We start from the raw sequence: 17,130 nt of genomic DNA on the forward strand, positions 1-17,130 counted from the left end.
CAAGGCCTACAATCAATTGATTTTTAAGTTTAATTCTCCATGTCGGTGGACCCTTTCTTCATTGATGAAAGATTTCCACACAGAGGCCTTCAACATTATGCCAGACATGTTTGAGACAGAAGCTTTATAAGCATGCACAGTATGCAAACCAGTACATCAAACATTATTTGCTGATCAGAATTATGCGATTCATTGACAGTCCCCAGGCACAGCTTCTGTGTCTAGCTAAATAGAACTTTAAGGCTTCCACCGCCTCCAGCATGAGCTGTTCACTGACATATCTCTTGTTCGTCACTTGTCACACTAAAAATGAGGTGGCAGCCCTGCAGTGACTGCATAATCATACACTTGCTATCGAGTGGAAGCAGTATTATGTAGACAGAGCTAAGTGATTCGTCGTGACATGTAGTGTGCAGCTTCAACAGAAGACAGTGCTTTCTGTGATCCTTGACATTCAGTGGCACTACCATTTCTGAATTCACCACCATTAATATATTGAGGCCATAAAAGCAGATCAGAAGTTTAGTATTAGTTGCCTACATGACAAGGACTTTAAAATGGTGCAAGGAGATTAATCACCACAACTATCGTAAAGGCTAATTGGAATGGGCATTTAATGCTGGCCTTACCAGTAATGCTGTCATTCTATCCACAAAAGAAAAGTTGTAATACATTATGAAGTGAAACCCAAGTATCTACCTTATCAGTGCCATTGAATTGTGAGTATCTTGAGCAGTGAATCCTGTGATAGCGAACCCTGGAGGAAGGCATAACCGGCTGGTGCATCCTCCTGGATCATCTCCTTTGAAATACTTAAAGGCCCGATCGGATGACAATGACATAAATTAGAATGATCGCTGTAAGAATGTTTTAAGTATACTTTGTGCACATGATCAGAATTTGAATGTCATATGATTGATGTTGAATCATGTTCCTGGATAGCTGAGAGCTCACCGGCCTTGACAGCTAGCTACACTGAAACCTCACTAGGGTCCAGCCTCCGCTTCCCTGCAGCGGTGAGATTGTTGGAGGTCTATTTTGAGCTCTCTGCCTCTTGCTTGTGTTTTGTGCTGTTTTCTTTAAGGGGTAAGTGGTGGAAAGGAAATAAAAATAAGTGAGAGAAATGGCATCTGTTGAATGAATAGATGGGAGGTATTTTTTTGAGAATCACTATGAAGGCAAAGCATGACAATACAGAAGGATGACGGTGAGTGTCAATTGTGGGTGAACAGATGGCGAATGGATCAAGTGGGTAGGCAAAATATGATGTGCACACTGGAAGACTAAACTGCTGTGAAGAATGGTGTTCTCAACTAGGCTTCAAAAGAGAAAAAGGTGGTTGGTGTTTGGAGGAGTGTAATTTTACCTGAAAATTCCCCTCCGAGTTACACACCATTCTGATTTGAAACTCAAGTGCTACTCGGTCATTGTCGCTGGCTTACTATCCTGGAACACCTGGCCAGACTACACCGTAGCTATCTTAAAAGACAGGACCTTCAGTGATGTGAGAAGGTGCAGCAGGTTTGCTATTGTCATGTGACCTCTAGCTCTGTAAGTCCCTTTGGGTGCAGTTTACAGCAGTACTAAACATGCATCACTTGCAACATAGCCTCAGGGATGGTGCAGCTAAAAATGTGTGGATGCCAAGGGTGGAAGATAGCCAGAGATCAAAAGAATCAGCTGCATGTAAAAAAAAAGCCTGTGACTTTGAATTACTGGGTGTGTTAAAATGGCATGTATTTCCAATCACTAAAGCTTGTGAATCAAAGAAAATATGACTCAAAATTGGAACTCATTCCACTCTCAGTGGCAAACTGTGAAATAGTTACAAAATGAAAGTGAAAAGCTTGAGCAATTAAGGATAGCATTGCTGTTACCCGTGCTGGGGAAAGAGTGCTGTCAGCTGTATTGAAACCTAGATCTCACTGGGGAGCAGAAAAACCAAACAGATTTTGAAAGCTTTGATGTCGCTTTTTAATCCCCATATTTATGTTACAAATGAATATATTATAAGTTTGTCAAATTGATTCCAGGGATCAAAGGGCTGTTTCAAGAGGAGCAGTTGAATAGGTTTGGCTTGCCTTCGCTGGAGTTCAGAAGAATAGGTGGGGGGATCTGATTGAGGCATAGAGAGCACTAAAGAGGATTGATAAGGTGGATGTTGAATAGATGCCCCCCCCTTGTGGGATAGTTGTGGACAAGAGGGCATATATGTACAGTGAGAGGAGGTAGGATCAAAGTTGAGATGAGGAGAAACTACTTCTTTCAGAGGGTTGTGAATCCATGGGTCTCACTGCCCCAGAGTGCAGTGGAGGCAGAATCAATCAACAGATTCAAAAAAGCAATAGATACGTTTCTGACGCATAGCAAGATAAAGGCCTATGGGGACTCTCATCCACTTTGTTGAAATATTTATAGGGAGCAGGCAGGAAAGTAGACTTGAGACCAGGATATGATCAGCCATGATCATGTTAAGTGGGCTTGAAGGGAAGAATTGCCTACTCCTGCTTGTATTCTCCATGTTCCTATGCTTCTATGATCTAGAATGAGAATAAAGTGAAATGAACCAATAAAACTGGTTATAGAATTGTCAGCTAATGACTAACAAATCACACACTATACCAAAGAATAGATTGTTGTTGTCACATCTAAAAGTGATAAAATGTCTGTAACAGTTAGAATAGTGACAGCCGAAGGAGAGTGATCAACAGATGTGGAAACAATGCAGTGATGTGTTGGATTCATGGACTGTTTAGCAAAGTTCTTGTCTGATATGCCATCAGAGTGTGACCCTCCATGCAAGTACCTTGTTTAGTACGTACTGTTAAGGAACAGAACAAGAAGCATCTATCACTAGAATCAGACAAGGAGTGATGACAAAACAGTGCCAAGGTACTACAGTGTCAATGATGAAGTCACATTGCAGCTTGATGCTAGTGACTTGGAGCAATGTTTATGCAGCATGGACAACTAGTTGTATTCACATCCAGGGCATAGGATTGGATTGGGAAATACAACACCGTACATCATCTCCGCACATCCCAGTCATATGGAGAGGCACAGCAGCACCAAAATTGCTGAAGAGCTCATAAAGATGTTGACTAAGTCCAATACTAACTAGTGTAAGGCACTCTTTGAATGGAGAAACACATGGAAAGTAATCTAATCAAATTTAATGTCATGACACATCTAAGTTACTTCTCCAATCATGAAGAATCAATTGAAGCCAGAAGTCATATTCGATTTGAGAGATAAAATCAAATGACAGAAAGCCAATTTCACATCGATAAACTTCTGTTTCATTGCCAGACCTGAATATTGGAGAGCCAGTCAGACTGGGAGCAATTGTGCCATGGTAAGGGCACTATAGACATGTGGAGACTGTTTAAGGAACAGTTGTTGCAAGTGATGAGTAAATATGTCCCTCTGAGACAGGCAAGAAGGGGTAAGATAAAGGAACCTTGGATGACGAGAGCGGTGGAGCTACTCGTGAAAAGGAAGAAGGTAGCTTACATAAGGTGGAGGAAGCTAGGGTCAAGCTCAGCTAGAGAGGATCACATGCAGGCAAGGAAGGAGCTCAAAAATGGTCTGAGGAGAGCCAGGAGGGGGCACGAGAAAGGCTTGGCAGAACGAATTAGGGAAAACACAAAGGCATTTTACACTTATGTGAGGAATAAGAGAATGGTCAAAGAAAGAGTAGGGCTGATCAGGGATAGCATAGGGAACTTGTGTGTGGAGTCTGAGGAGGTAAGGGAAGCCCTAAATGAGTTTTTTGCTTCTGTCTTTACGAAAGAAATGAACTTTATAGTGAATGAAACCTTTGAAGAGCAGGTGTGCATGCTGGAATGGATAGAGATAGAGGAAGCTGATGTGCTGAAAAGTTTGTCAAACATTAAGATTGACAAGTCGCCAGGCCCGGACCAGATTTGTCCTTGGCTGCTTTGGGAAGCGAGAAATGCAATTGCTTTGCCACTTGCGAGGATCTTTGCATTCTCGCTCTCCACTGGAGTCGTACCTGAGAACTGGAGAGAGGCAAATGTAATTCTTCTCTTCAAGAAAGGAAATAGGGAAATCCCCGGCAATTACAGACCAGTAAGTCTCACGTCTGTCATCTGCAAGGTGTTAGAAAGGATTCTGAGGGATAGGATTTATGACCATCTGGAAGAGCATGGCTTGATTAAATGCAGTCAACACGGCTTTGTGAGGGGTAGGTCATGCCTCACAAACCTAATCGAGTTCTTTGAGGATGTGACTAGAAAAGTTGATGAGGGTCGAGCTGTGGATGTGGTGTATATGGACTTCAGTAAGGCATTTGATAAGGTTCCCCATGGTAGGCTCATTCAGAAGGTCAGGAGGAATGGGATACAGGGGAACTTAGCTGTCTGGATACAGAATTGGCTGGCCAACAGAAGACAGCGAGTGGTAGTAGAAGGAAAATATTCTGCCTGGAAGTCAGTGGTGAGTGGGGTTCCAGAGGGCTCTGGGCCTCTACTGTTTGTAATTTTTATTAATGACTTGGATGAGGGACTTGAAGGATGGGTCAGCAAGTTTGCAGATGACACAAAGGTTGGAGGTGTCATTGACAGTATAGAGGGCTGTTGTAGGCTGCAGCGGGTCATTGACAAGATGCAGAGATGGGCTGAGAGGTGGCAGATGGAGTTCAACCTGGATAAATGCGAGGTGATGCATTTTGGAAGGTTGAATTTGAAAGCTGAGGCCAGGATTAAGGATAGGATTCTTGGCAGTGTGGAGGAACAGAGGGATCTTGGTGTGCAGATACATAGATCCCTTAAAATGGCCACCTAAGTGGACAGGGTTGTTAAGAAAGCATATGGTGTTTTGGCTTTCATTAACAGGGGGATTGAGTTTAAGAGTCGTGAGATCTTGTTGCAACTCTATAAAACTTTGGTTAGACCGCACTTGGAATACTGTGTCCAGTTCTGGTTGCCCTATTATAGAAAAGGTGTGGATGCTTTGGAGAGGGTTCAGAGGAGGTTTACCAGGATGCTGGATGGACTGGAGGGCTTATCTTATGAAGAGAGGTTGACTGAGCTTGGACTTTTTTCATTGGAGAAAAGGAGGAGGAGAGGGGACCTAATTGAGGTATACAAGATAATGAGAGGCATAGATAGAGTTGATAGCCAGAGACTATTTCCCAGGGCAGAAATGGCTAACATGAGGGGTCATAGTTTTAAGCTGGTTGGAGGAAAGTATAGAGGGGATGTCAGAGGCGGGTTCTTTACACAGAGAGTTGTGAGAGCATGGAATGCGTTGCCAGCAGCAGTTGTGGAAGCAAGGTCATTGGGGTCATTTAAGAGACTGCTGGACATGTATATGGTCACAGAAATTTGAGGGTGCATACATGAGGATCAATGGTCGGCACAACATCGTGGGCTGAAGGGCCTGTTCTGTGCTGTACTGTTCTATGTTCTATGTTCTAATGCAGATGTTCAAAGGACTCAACAAATGTCAGTCCATGTGAAAACTTGTGGAGCAATTGTGAATGACCAGCTATATTACCAGAAATGCAGACATATGTACATCTAGAGAAGCTGTTCTTTCACGGCAGGTAGCTGATCTGGAAGTTGTCATCTCCCCTCTGCACAGAATGTCCAGTGGTCCCAGAGATTCACTGTTTCCAATAACAGATGTGGATCAGCAACAACAGTTTCCATGGCAACAACACTCACCACGAGAACAACAGGTACGCTACTCTGGCAAGGAACAGACACCAGATGAACAGCCAATGACATCATGCATGGTCCGATTAGAAGACCTGCACAATTTCAAGATTATATATGCAGTGCATATGCAGAGACTGATGAATGTGGAACATATGTGATGAATAAGTGGCTTTAATAGATGTATTTTGTTCTGGATTTTTTTTGCACAGAGGCTTTGAGCCATAGGTAATGAATTGTCTGCTCTGAGTCAATAAAGTAAACAGTTTGTGAGGCTTGTAGGTTTTTTAATAATTGGAACAACAGAAACAGCATGAATGAGTGGTGTCAGGGCCCCACAGAACCAGTGTCTTAGTTTAGCTTTCATTAGTTGTTGGGATATTGAAGCTGCCATTCACCTCTCACTGCTGCAGCAAAACGCTGTGGTTCTCTCTCTCTTCCAGAATATTGGCTTGATTTTTTTTTCTCCTGGATTGGAGAAACATTGCATGTGAGACAACCTATTTTACTGAATTTACCTTTGCCAAGTGTGTCTTTACAGGATATTACTATATTAGAACAGTTGCTGTTTAGTCATTAAAACATCTACTATTCTGTTAAATTTTCAATAGAGTTAAAGTTTTACCAATTCTTCTTTCTTCTGTTTGTATTTTAACCACAGGGCAAGAATAAAGTGTGTATTTTTTTTTCTTAAAGCCTTGTAGTGTAACTAATAAACTTACATCTGAAACACAGCACCTTATATTGGCCTCTAAGTAATTTAAATGTTGTCTATTTGAAAGGGGTTTGGTCTGGTCTACTACACACTTTCGTATTCATGTAGCCATGGTCATAATTTTTCTTCGATCATCTATTTTGGGTAACTTGTAGTTTCAAATGATTGTTTTACATTTTTGTTTATGGAAAGGAGGATCTTTGCATCAATGCAATAATACACAACATACTAGCTGGCTTGCCATTATCATCTGACCTCTATCTTCATTGTCAGCGCCGTTAGTGGCAGCCATTGAACATACATTCTTTGTTGGACAATAAGTACCGTCAGTTGGCCACTGAATTTGGCTTTCCTGTCCTACTCTGTCTGTTAGACCATTTCTGGCATTGAATCCCCAAGTGTGGCACCACACTCCTGCTGCTGACCTCATGGACAATCTGCAGCCAGGTTTTCTTTGTTTCATTTGCAGGCTTCCTTCTCCCGTCAGTACAGAAGAGTGTATCTAAATGGAGCCTTTGCAGAAGCATGTCTGGGGAGCTATCGTTAAAATGTGGCACAGACTTTGAACGTCCTTTTATTGTAGGATTACCAAATTTAATGTTTGGTTTGCCCCTTTAAATACTTGCATTAAAATGACCTTGTGCAAGTTGTTGTCACCGTTGCTTGTGCTCATAAACTGGAAAGCCTGAAATGATAAAGATGCATTGGCAGGTTACTGGTAAAAGACAGATAAGAACTGCACTCACTTTTGGATTTCCTTCGCACTACTGCAAGCCTCCACTCCTAGTGTATCACAAATCTGATATATAACCTATTATCTTAAAAGTGTGCAAACTTGGAGTCCAGTTTCACTATTGTTTAAATTAAAATCAAAATGGTTTTAGAAGTATGGTAAATGTGTGTAATAGATAACACTTCTGTAATCATTACAGAACTAATCTGAAAAAGAAATGAACTCTTGTCCCAATAGATCTTCCCTTGAGTCCAATACAAATAAGAGTGTGAAGCTCTGAGTGGTTAATACTGCCAAATTGATGAAGCTACTCATTTAACGATTGTCATTCAATCTGAAGCTTTCATGAGTACTCTGGAGGAACTGACCACAAACACTGGAGCTCAATAAAAACAAGAGCATGAAATTTTGTCACTCTGCATAAGTTACACACCTCGTATCCAAGCACACACAACTTCATTATTCATATACAGATTTTCTTGTCCTTGGGAAGTAAAGAAATGATTTCTTTGTATAATCGTTGCACTTGCATCTATTCCCAGTGTGTTCGTTGAGAATAATATATTACATTGCTTCCATATTATGTGCATTGATGAATGATCTGAAATGATTTTAATCAAGTATTTTGGATTTTCTGCTGCCTAGCTCTGATTTGCCTTGGAATCCAGGAGTTGATTACAGGAAAGCTAGTATTTGATGAAGTTGATTATATAAGCCCTGAATTATAATAAAAGCAGGATCCATCTTGTCTTGTTGAATTTGTTCAGGTATTTTCGGGTGTAAATGCCAGTCCATTTACCATTGCTGTAGTGCAGTATTTTGAAGTTGCAATCTTATATATGTTGTTCACTTGTCACTGCCATACAGGAAACCACGAGCTGGAAAAAAAACAGATACTGTTTGAGAAAAGATACCGATTGGCATGGCTTGTCCATCTTTTAATTCTGGCCCATGCCTGGCCGTGCTGAAGTCCCAAGAACGTCACACTCAGCTATGAAACTCGAAGATGCATATTTGAATGTACTTGTAATTTTTTAAATTTGGCCTTCAGATAGATGAATTTTACATCTTATCTACCTCATTTCCAATGGACACAAATTGAACCATACCCAAAAATAAAGACAATGGAATTTTACAGCTTCAAATCATCTGTATTTATATTTTTAATTTGCTTGTTTCTTCAGTTGAACATCTGTGGATTTGTTTCCCTAGTAATGGTTAAATCCTAAATCAGAATGTTTGGTTCTGTTCATTTAACAGCCTGAAAAATCGAGGGAAATCAATGGGAGTACAGATTAAAACTTCATCTGTTTCCTGAGGTTCCACACTATGTCTCCATGTTCACTGCAAAAGACTGAAGCAAGAACCTTGTTATGTTACAAGTAAACTATAGTAATGAGTGCATATATTAACAAAAAGATTTCTGGAATATCATTGATTATAAACCATTATGTCAGAGTTTCAAACTCTCAGGAAGGTCCACATTCATTCCCTAATCTGTAATGTGTCAGCTGGAGCAACAGTCGGGATAACCACGTATGACCTTTGTGCTCCAAGGCTAGGGAAGGTGGAATGTCAAGCAGGATTTCTGTTCTACATTTCTTACTAGTGTTTGGTGTTGCAAATGCTCACATGAACATTAACTAAAGGCTGAAGCTTGGTGCAATGGCTCCTGGTATCAAATAGACTGTCAACGATCTCTCTCCTGCACACAGAAATTTCGATATTAAATCATACGGTGGAATTTGAGGTGAGATGCAACATGTGTAATAGAATGGATGGCTAGCCCACCATCTTCCTGCCCACCTCTGAACTGCCCTTTATAATACCGTGGGCAGGTAAGACATCAGCCAGACCACTTGCCCTTAAGTGGAGTGGGTCAGGCCTCTTCACTAAAATCCAGCCCAGAGAAGTTTTGAACCAAGAAATACATCATTAAGTCTACACGGGGATGGTCTTTAATAAGCCACCAAAGCTCGTCACTTGCCTCCTGTGAGAATTGTCGTATTCTTTCTGTACCCCCAGTAAGATGACACTGTAGTGTGAGGGGATTAAGACCTTGGAGCAACTTTGTGTTGATGTTATGGAGCTGCATATCACTGCGTATAAATACCACAGAATGAGCAATGTTAGAATGAGACTTTCTGAAAGACAGACTGAGAGCGCATGGAAATGAGTACTTGAAGATAGATTAATTATTACCTGTCATAACTAAGTCAGGACCTGTTATATGTTTGCCATATGTAATAGTAGTTAGTACAAAAGCATGATAAATAATGTTACTTTGAAATTGAAGCCTGAAGACAGAGCTTGATTTTGCTTTATCCGTGACCAGTCTGTCTCAAACCCAAATTCAGCATGTGGCATCAAACTCTTGACAAAATATTGTCGTGAAGGTGGAGTGCACCATCTGTAAAGGAGAGAGAACCCTTAGGAAGTAAAGGAATGGGGGAGAAAAAGAAAAGGATCTTGTTAAGGTCTTTAAATGTACATGTCTTAGCAATTCACTGTTATTCAGTACCATAATATTGCTTTTGTACTTTGTGACTGATTTTCCTTACTATTTCTTTACAGATGATCCAGAAGGTGCCTTTGTACCCCCTGAATTTGACATTACTGGCAATACCTTTGAGGTTAGTCAAAATAGTCTGTAAACATAATAGGAAAGCAGGAAATATTTTCCCTACTGTTTTCCCAATGAATAACATTGAAAATTCAATGAGGAAACCCCGTGTGCCAGAAACCTTTAAGTGAAATGCCTGGTAAGATTAGATCGCTTTTTGAGAATTGTTATTAATCAAGGCCAATTATCTCAAACTGCAGTAACCTAAAAGGCTTTTCACTTTCTGAAGTGCTTTAGATCTTCTCTCTTTGCCAAATGTTTAATGTAGCATTATCCAGTACAGATCTGTTGCAGTTTGCAAGCCTGCAAATTGTGCTTTGTGACATTACAGTGTGATCTGAAGGACAATGTGCAAATTAATTAAACCGTTTATTTTAATAGAGAAGTAACAGGCCTTGAAATCTGATCAGCTAGTCAATATACCTTCCAACGTGCTTTCTAATTGAGTTGGCATGGTGTTAGGATATGGCTGAATTGTTTACCTGTGAAGCCCCTTTAAATCTCTTTTGCTAGACCGACATGTGCAAGACCTTGTGGAAAACTTGGGGTTTTGGCATGGCTGCATATTTTAAAGAAAGCTTTGGAGCTCATTGTTCATCTCCAAGCCTGAATGATGAGACTCGTAGCAAAGCTTACATTAGAGCCTGGCCTTTTGTTATTGTTAAGCTGGTGAAATCGATTAATACTTATGCAAATAATGGGTCAGTGTATTGCAGCTTCCTCCATATGACTGGTTTTCCTAGAGATGACTGAAACAAGCTGTGTTTAGGAAAACCAAGTCTGCATTGCGCAAGGGAGCCCTTAAAGAGTAGATTGGAAGATCAGGCCATGGCAATATTGGCCCTTGGTATTGCCCTGGCTGTAGCAGTGCTGGATAGGTAGTACTAGCAGTAATCAGGACACTTAAATTGAAGGCCGGCCATGACCCATCTGTATTGAGCATGAGTTCAGGTTGAGCATCCTGTTTAAGGCTTCCCTTGCGCAATGCAGACTTGGCTTTCCTAAGCGCAGCTTGTGTCAGCCACCTCTAGGAAAAGCAATCTTACAGAAGAAGCTGCAACGCACTGACCCATTATTTGCATAAGTATTAATCAGTTTCAGTCCTGGAAACGTCCCTGAAGATGTTTCATTTGGCCCATAAAGATGTGGCGAATGATGTAATTCTGACTTGCAAAAAAGAAATCACTTGCTGCTTCTCAGGTTGAAGGCTTTAGGACATTGTTTAGCACTTGAAGAATAAATGTTGCGTTGTCAAGTTTCTAACCCAAACTATTTGAAATAAATGGAATAAAACCTGAATTTAAATAGCAGGCAAAGTCATCTCATGCAAGTTTGTTAGGAATTCGGAGTAAGTTTTTTAAACAAGTCATTTGAAGAGATATTTGACACCAAATTGCAGAATAATTTTTAGATCACTTACACGTGGACTTTATGCCACCTGGGACCCAGGTTCAGTTCCACCCTCGGGCGACTGTCTGTGTGAATTTTGTGCACTTTCCCCGTGTTTGCATGGGTTTCCTCCAGATGCTTCGGCTTCTTCCCACAGCCCAAAGATATGCAGGCTACATGGATTGGCCATGCTAAATTGTCCATAGTGTTAAGGGGTATGCCGGCTAGCTGGATTAGCTACGGGAAGTGCAGGGTTACAGAGAAAGGGTAGAGAGTGAATCTTGGTGGGATGTTTCTTGGAGGGTTGGTGTAGATTCGATGGGCCAAATGGCCTACTTTCACACTGTAAAGATTCTATGTATAGGTTCCAATTAAATACATTTTTTTTGAAAAGTGCAAATCCTGCGTTAAAAAAATCTTCTGGTAAATGTAGAATATCAGATGAGTGCTATCATGGTGTTCTTACATTGGCATTGCCCCAGTCAAGGCAATAGAGGTAATAAATTGAAAGGAAAACAATTCAGTCAGGTTTTAAGGAGAGGGGAAACTATTCTGTGCACCTGCTTCAGTGGAAATCACTTAAAAGTAACCTTTCATGAATTTACCATTTGATTATCATTCGTTGTTTACTAAGAGAGTAATGTTGAAAGAAAGTTTGTTGAAATTAGTCGATTGCTTTCAAAACATAATGTTTTTGCACTCTATTGTATATTAATATGAAGTTATTATGATATACAGTGGACTGTTGCCTCTGTTGTGGGTTAAGTGTATTTAATACATTTTACTCGTTTTCACAACTCGATGTAATTGAATAGGCATAGACAAGCATAGAGAATGGAATATTTTCTAATTGTTATTCCTTGCTGTTTAGAAAGCAAACCAAGATACTGAGTGCTTTTCGTTATCACCTTCCTTGTAGAATTTATGTCCTTGTAACCCTGACGTCTGCAATGTATATCCACACGGCTTTCAAATGCAAAATTCTTTTCTTAAAGAGTTTCCTACTTTGTGGGAGAAATTTGATTGCTGCAGTTAATCTCGCAACCTCATGAATGAGCTGTTATTTTATTTCAGATATGAGGTATATTCATGTAATGTCAACAGAGATTTATTGAACCTTGGGAAAGAGGACAGGAAAAGATTGAAAGTTGCCTGACAGAGGAATTTATCTTGATTGTTAACAGTGCTGAGTACATTCTCTTGTTTGAAACATAGATCCTGTCTTGGCTTCACATTTGCAGTTATTAGTTCAAGAGATCCTTCTGGGACATGAAATTTGATCTTCCTTTGTATTTTGATCAATGAACCTATTACAGAATTTACTTTAGAGCTTTAAATACCTTGGTGGATTTTGGGCTGTTACACTAGCTGTTCTGTGGGTTTAGTATCATTTCCAGGGCAGACCGAACGTCACCCATCATTTGAAGTGCATTATTATCTGTCAGTTTTTAAGTAAACAATAGAAAGACCAGTAGACTAGAGTGGAACTTTTACCTTGAAAAAACCAGACATTTTTATCTATTGTTGTTCTACCAACTCTATTTTGTCTAACTCATTCTGTCATGTTCCAATCCTGCTACTCTTTGCAATTACATGTATTACCTAAAACCATGGTCAAGTTATATTGCTGATTAAATTATAAATTATAAAGGCTGTTTTCGCCAAACCCATTCTTTGGGTGTCCATTCTTGGTACAAGTCCACTTATAAGCAACAGTGGATGGAATCTGATAAACAATGAACAGCCTGTGGGCTACAGAAAAAGCGAGTGGTAGAACCAGGTGAGATGGTCAACTCGACAGTGAAATCTCTCACCACAACATCTATGTTTTGCTCAGGTAACGTGATCAGGTTCTTGACAGGGAGTAGCAAGTTCCCAATTGATGGTCTTCATTGTTTGTTGAATGTCCTGTTAATGGCCCAACTCACCACAGGTTACAGTCTTACCAAACTCGAATCCAATGAAAACTCAACATGAAAACCAGAGTGGGTTCCTGGTGGGTTCAGTTTGCTGTTTGCTCCGAGTGACCTGCATGTTGCCTGTGATCAAACTACAGAGCAGGGCTCAACCTGTGAACGTCAGCCACACCTATCCTTTCACCATGGGCACTGGCACCTGACTTCCAGGAATGCTGTGGCATTGCACCCTACACTCCCATATTTGGGAAGTAGGGCACACTGGCTGCCAGTTGTACACATCTGTTGCATCAAGTCAGGTAGCAGCACGGGGATGGCACCCAGTCAGCAATTTGCACCATGCTATCCACCAAGGTTACTCCTTTGCTATCTCAGAACGTGTACACTTGGTGCCTGCCAGCATGCTCACAGCGTATAATTGTTCTGCCGTGCCTTACACTAGCACTTGGGGCAGTCATGTAACCTGGCAGATGGCCATGCTGTTTGACAGTGCTCAGTCAAGGGCATTCACATCTTCCCATATGTCAGTGAGCAAATCAGGCTACCACCTGCACCACATGGGAGCACCATTCATGCTAAACTCAGTACATTTGCATCTAGCAGTGGTACCTGTCTGAATGTTTTCAGGGAGTGGTCCTCATCCAATTCCATGTTGGGTTGTCCATTGCAGTTCATCAAGGGCAGCCTCCCACATTGGTCCCAGGCATTGTCTGAGGTGGCTTTGCACAGAGGGGTTGTGCCTCTATTTTGCAATGAGCGGTCATGATTATTCTTTTGTCTCCACAGGGTCCATGCCAGGAGCTGGGAGTAGGCCTTCTACAATTGGAAACTTGTGTGGCCACCAGTCAGGGGTCTTTGGGGGTATCAGCCAGGGCTGGCAGGCAAGCCACCCTAGGGGGCGGCTCATAGTCATTCCATTGCCATTGTTCATTGATGTTAAGAGAAAAGAAGGGTTGGGGTTGTTGGGATGGGCTGGAAAGTGAGGCAGGTCTGGGCACATTTACCTGCCTTGGATGATAACCTGGTGAAGTGTGAAGCCTGGAGGGTTGACCCAAAAGTTGCCTTCTATCCCATACTCCCTTTGACTACCAAGCCCCCGATGTTTCAGTATCAGCGCTGGCTGGGTGGGTGGGGTAGGAGGGGAGACTGGTCCAGCTTTGCCAACGGTGCCTCCGAGCCTGAATTGACTGTTCCCCTTAGGTTGAGGAAGTCCCCCCCAGGGGTGATAGCTTCCTCTTGGCTGATGTACTTAGCTCAGTGGCGATACCTGTAGAACACAGAAGGCAGAAGGCGTCACGGCCATTGTTTTGAGGTGGTGCCCAAAGCAACTCACTGCCCACCTGGCAATGGCAGCATTTTGGTGCTACTACAACACATACCCGTGCTCTGGCAACTGAGAAAGTATCTCTGCATTCCTGCAGGACTTGTCACAGCTGAAGCCTTGGTGGGAGATGAGTGCAGTCGTGGAGATAAAGTGAATGGCAAGTTATAGCATGGAGAAGGGCAATGACTTTTTGGCACTGCTGCCTGGACCTCCGAGGCCTGGATAGGGCAGTGACCCAGGTGGCAATCTCTGATCGGGCAGATATCGTGCAGTGGCACAGCCTCATCTCCTGGAAAGAGATGGCCTTCCTGTGCAACTCACAAGGACCTCCAGGTACCTATCAGTTCTAACTTGCCCTTGTCAGCCACCTCCATCCAGTGAACAGTCACAAGCAGGGTTAACACCAGGTACTAGTCCTCCTCCCAGGTACACTGTGGGTTTTTAAAGATGGTGCTGCCAAAAGGGATGTTTTATTGCTGATGTCCAGGGTAGGGTGAGTTCTTATGGGAACAGCGCATGGTAAGATGGAATGGAAGTACAATGTGGTACTTGCCATTAGGACGACAATGGGAATTAAAACAGCGAGTTTCAGAAGCTATGGTGTAAGACTCAGTGGACCATGTGCCTGATTTCTCAATACATGCTTCTGCTCAACCTCTCAGAATGGAAGTTCAGTAAGTTGTCCCTTATATCTTCTCAGTTCAATTTTAGTTGGCCCTGAAATCTGACTTTAAACTTTATTAACTTTCATTATCTCTTGTAGTAATTTTTTTTTATCATATTGTGAATTTCATCCAAATCGAAGTGTCTTCTAAACATAATTTTGCTGAAGTAGGTTCATTGCTCTCATGAGGAAGTATGCTGCCTGATGAATAAAGGCTCAGAAATTCACCTCGGATGCTTGTGCAAAAGGATTAATTTGAGATAGATTGTCTGTTACAAGCTGCCTAATATTTAGTTACAATAATATCAGGAAATCTAAGGGAATCTTGCCACTGCAGGCATGCTGATAACCCCCAACATAAACCACCCCCCTGCCATGAAAGAAAAAGAAGACTAGTGTCCCACAGTATCCCTGTCCCAAGCAAAGCTCTTCTGCACTAAACATCAGTGGCTTTCTCTCACATGAAAATTGTTGTAATCTTCTTTTTGCACATCTCCAATCTTATTTGTTAACAACTTTTATTAAAATAAAGATTAAAAAAAATTATTCTCTGGAGACACTCACCTTTTCATGTATGTTGAAATTTCTAAGTTAGAAAGAAGCCTACCTTGAAAATATTTGTGAGATTTTGTAGAGTATGTCCATCACACATAACTGTTGTCTATTTGTTCGAGTACTAGTCGACTATTGCCTCTGATGACATCTTCCTCAAACTTTTTTCCAAACCCTTTCAGCAGCCACATGCAATCATTCCAACCCAGGAGGTCTCTTTCAGTCGGATAGGAACAGAACAGGGAATTTGTTAGTCTTTGTAATTATAAAATGAAATGATAACTTCATCATCAGTGAGCCTCCGACAAAGCGCTGGTGTTATGTCCCACTTTCTATTTATCTGGTTAGGTTTCGTTGGGTTGGTGATGTCATTTCCTGCATTGGTGATGTCATTTTCTGTTCTTTTTCTCAGGGGATGGTAGATTGGCTCCAAATCAATGTGTTTGTTGATGGAATTCCGGTTGGAATGCCATGCTTCTAGGAATTCTCGTGCATGTCTCTGTTTGGCTTGTCCTAGGATGGATGTGTTGTCCCAATCAAAGTGGTGTCCTTCCTTATCTGTATGTAAGGATACGAGTGATAGTGGGTCATGTCGTTTTGTGACTAGTTGATGTTCATGTATCCTGGTGGCTAGCTTTCTGCCAGTTTGTCCAATGTAGTGTTTGTCACAGTTCTTGCAAGGTATTTTGTAGATGACGTTCGTTTTATTTTTTGTCTGTATAGGGTCTTTTAAATTCATCAGCTGATGAATTTAAAAGACCCTATACAGACAACAAATAAAACAAACGTCATCTACAAAATACCGTGCAAGAACTGTGACAAACACTACATTGGACAAACTGGCAGAAAGCTAGCCACCAGGATACATGAACATCAACTAGTCACAAAACGACATGACCCACTATCACTCGTATTCTTACATACAGATGAGGAAGGACACCACTTTGATTGGGACAACACATCCATCCTAGGACAAGCCAAACAGAGACATGCACGAGAATTCCTAGAAGCATGGCATTCCAACCGGAACTCCATCAACAAACACATTGATTTGGAGCCAATCTACCATCCCCTGAGAAAAAGAACAGGAAATGACATCACCAACACAGAAAATGACATCACCAACCCAAGGAAACCTAACCAGATAAATAGAAAGCGGGACATAACACCAGCGCATCGTCAGAGGCTTACTGATGATGTTACCTAGAATGTTGATGAAATGTCTGAAAACTAACCTTCCAGCTCAGCGAGCAAACTCACATCCAGAACCTCAACCTGAGCTACAAATCTTCTCAAAACTCGCTATGATAACTTCAGTTTATCTCGCACTGATTTTCATTTTAAATTGTCACAATGGGTTTTGTAAGCCTTGAATTTTGAATTAGTGTCACTTTGGACTCCTGGTCCATGGATCCAAACAGGTCAATTGACAGAATCTACAATATCTAAAAGATGATAATCTAACAGTTTGGGTCTTCCTGAGTGCAGGGTGCCTAGTTAAAGTTTCAGCTGAGATTTAATGTAACTCTAAAG

The 17,130-nt window shown here is 41.4% G+C and overlaps 1 protein-coding gene across 4 annotated transcripts in view; it reads left to right on the forward strand.

Annotated features, from left to right (window-relative positions):
- LOC125461975 (kinase non-catalytic C-lobe domain-containing protein 1) overlaps nucleotides 1-17,130 on the forward strand; it is a 195,557-nt gene that overhangs the window by 30,340 nt on the left and 148,087 nt on the right. For 3 of the 4 annotated variants that reach the window (XM_048551413.2, XM_048551414.2, XM_048551415.2), the window contains one exon: nucleotides 9,704-9,762. The exons of the other annotated variant lie outside the window; for it this stretch is intronic. In XM_048551413.2, the coding sequence (XP_048407370.1) occupies nucleotides 9,704-9,762 (59 nt within the window). The remainder of the gene's footprint in view (nucleotides 1-9,703; nucleotides 9,763-17,130) is intronic. 4 annotated transcript variants of the gene reach the window in all.

The sequence above is a fragment of the Stegostoma tigrinum genome, chromosome 20 (genome assembly GCF_030684315.1).
Source record: "Stegostoma tigrinum isolate sSteTig4 chromosome 20, sSteTig4.hap1, whole genome shotgun sequence".
In the NCBI taxonomy this organism is placed as follows: Eukaryota; Metazoa; Chordata; class Chondrichthyes; order Orectolobiformes; family Stegostomatidae; genus Stegostoma; species Stegostoma tigrinum.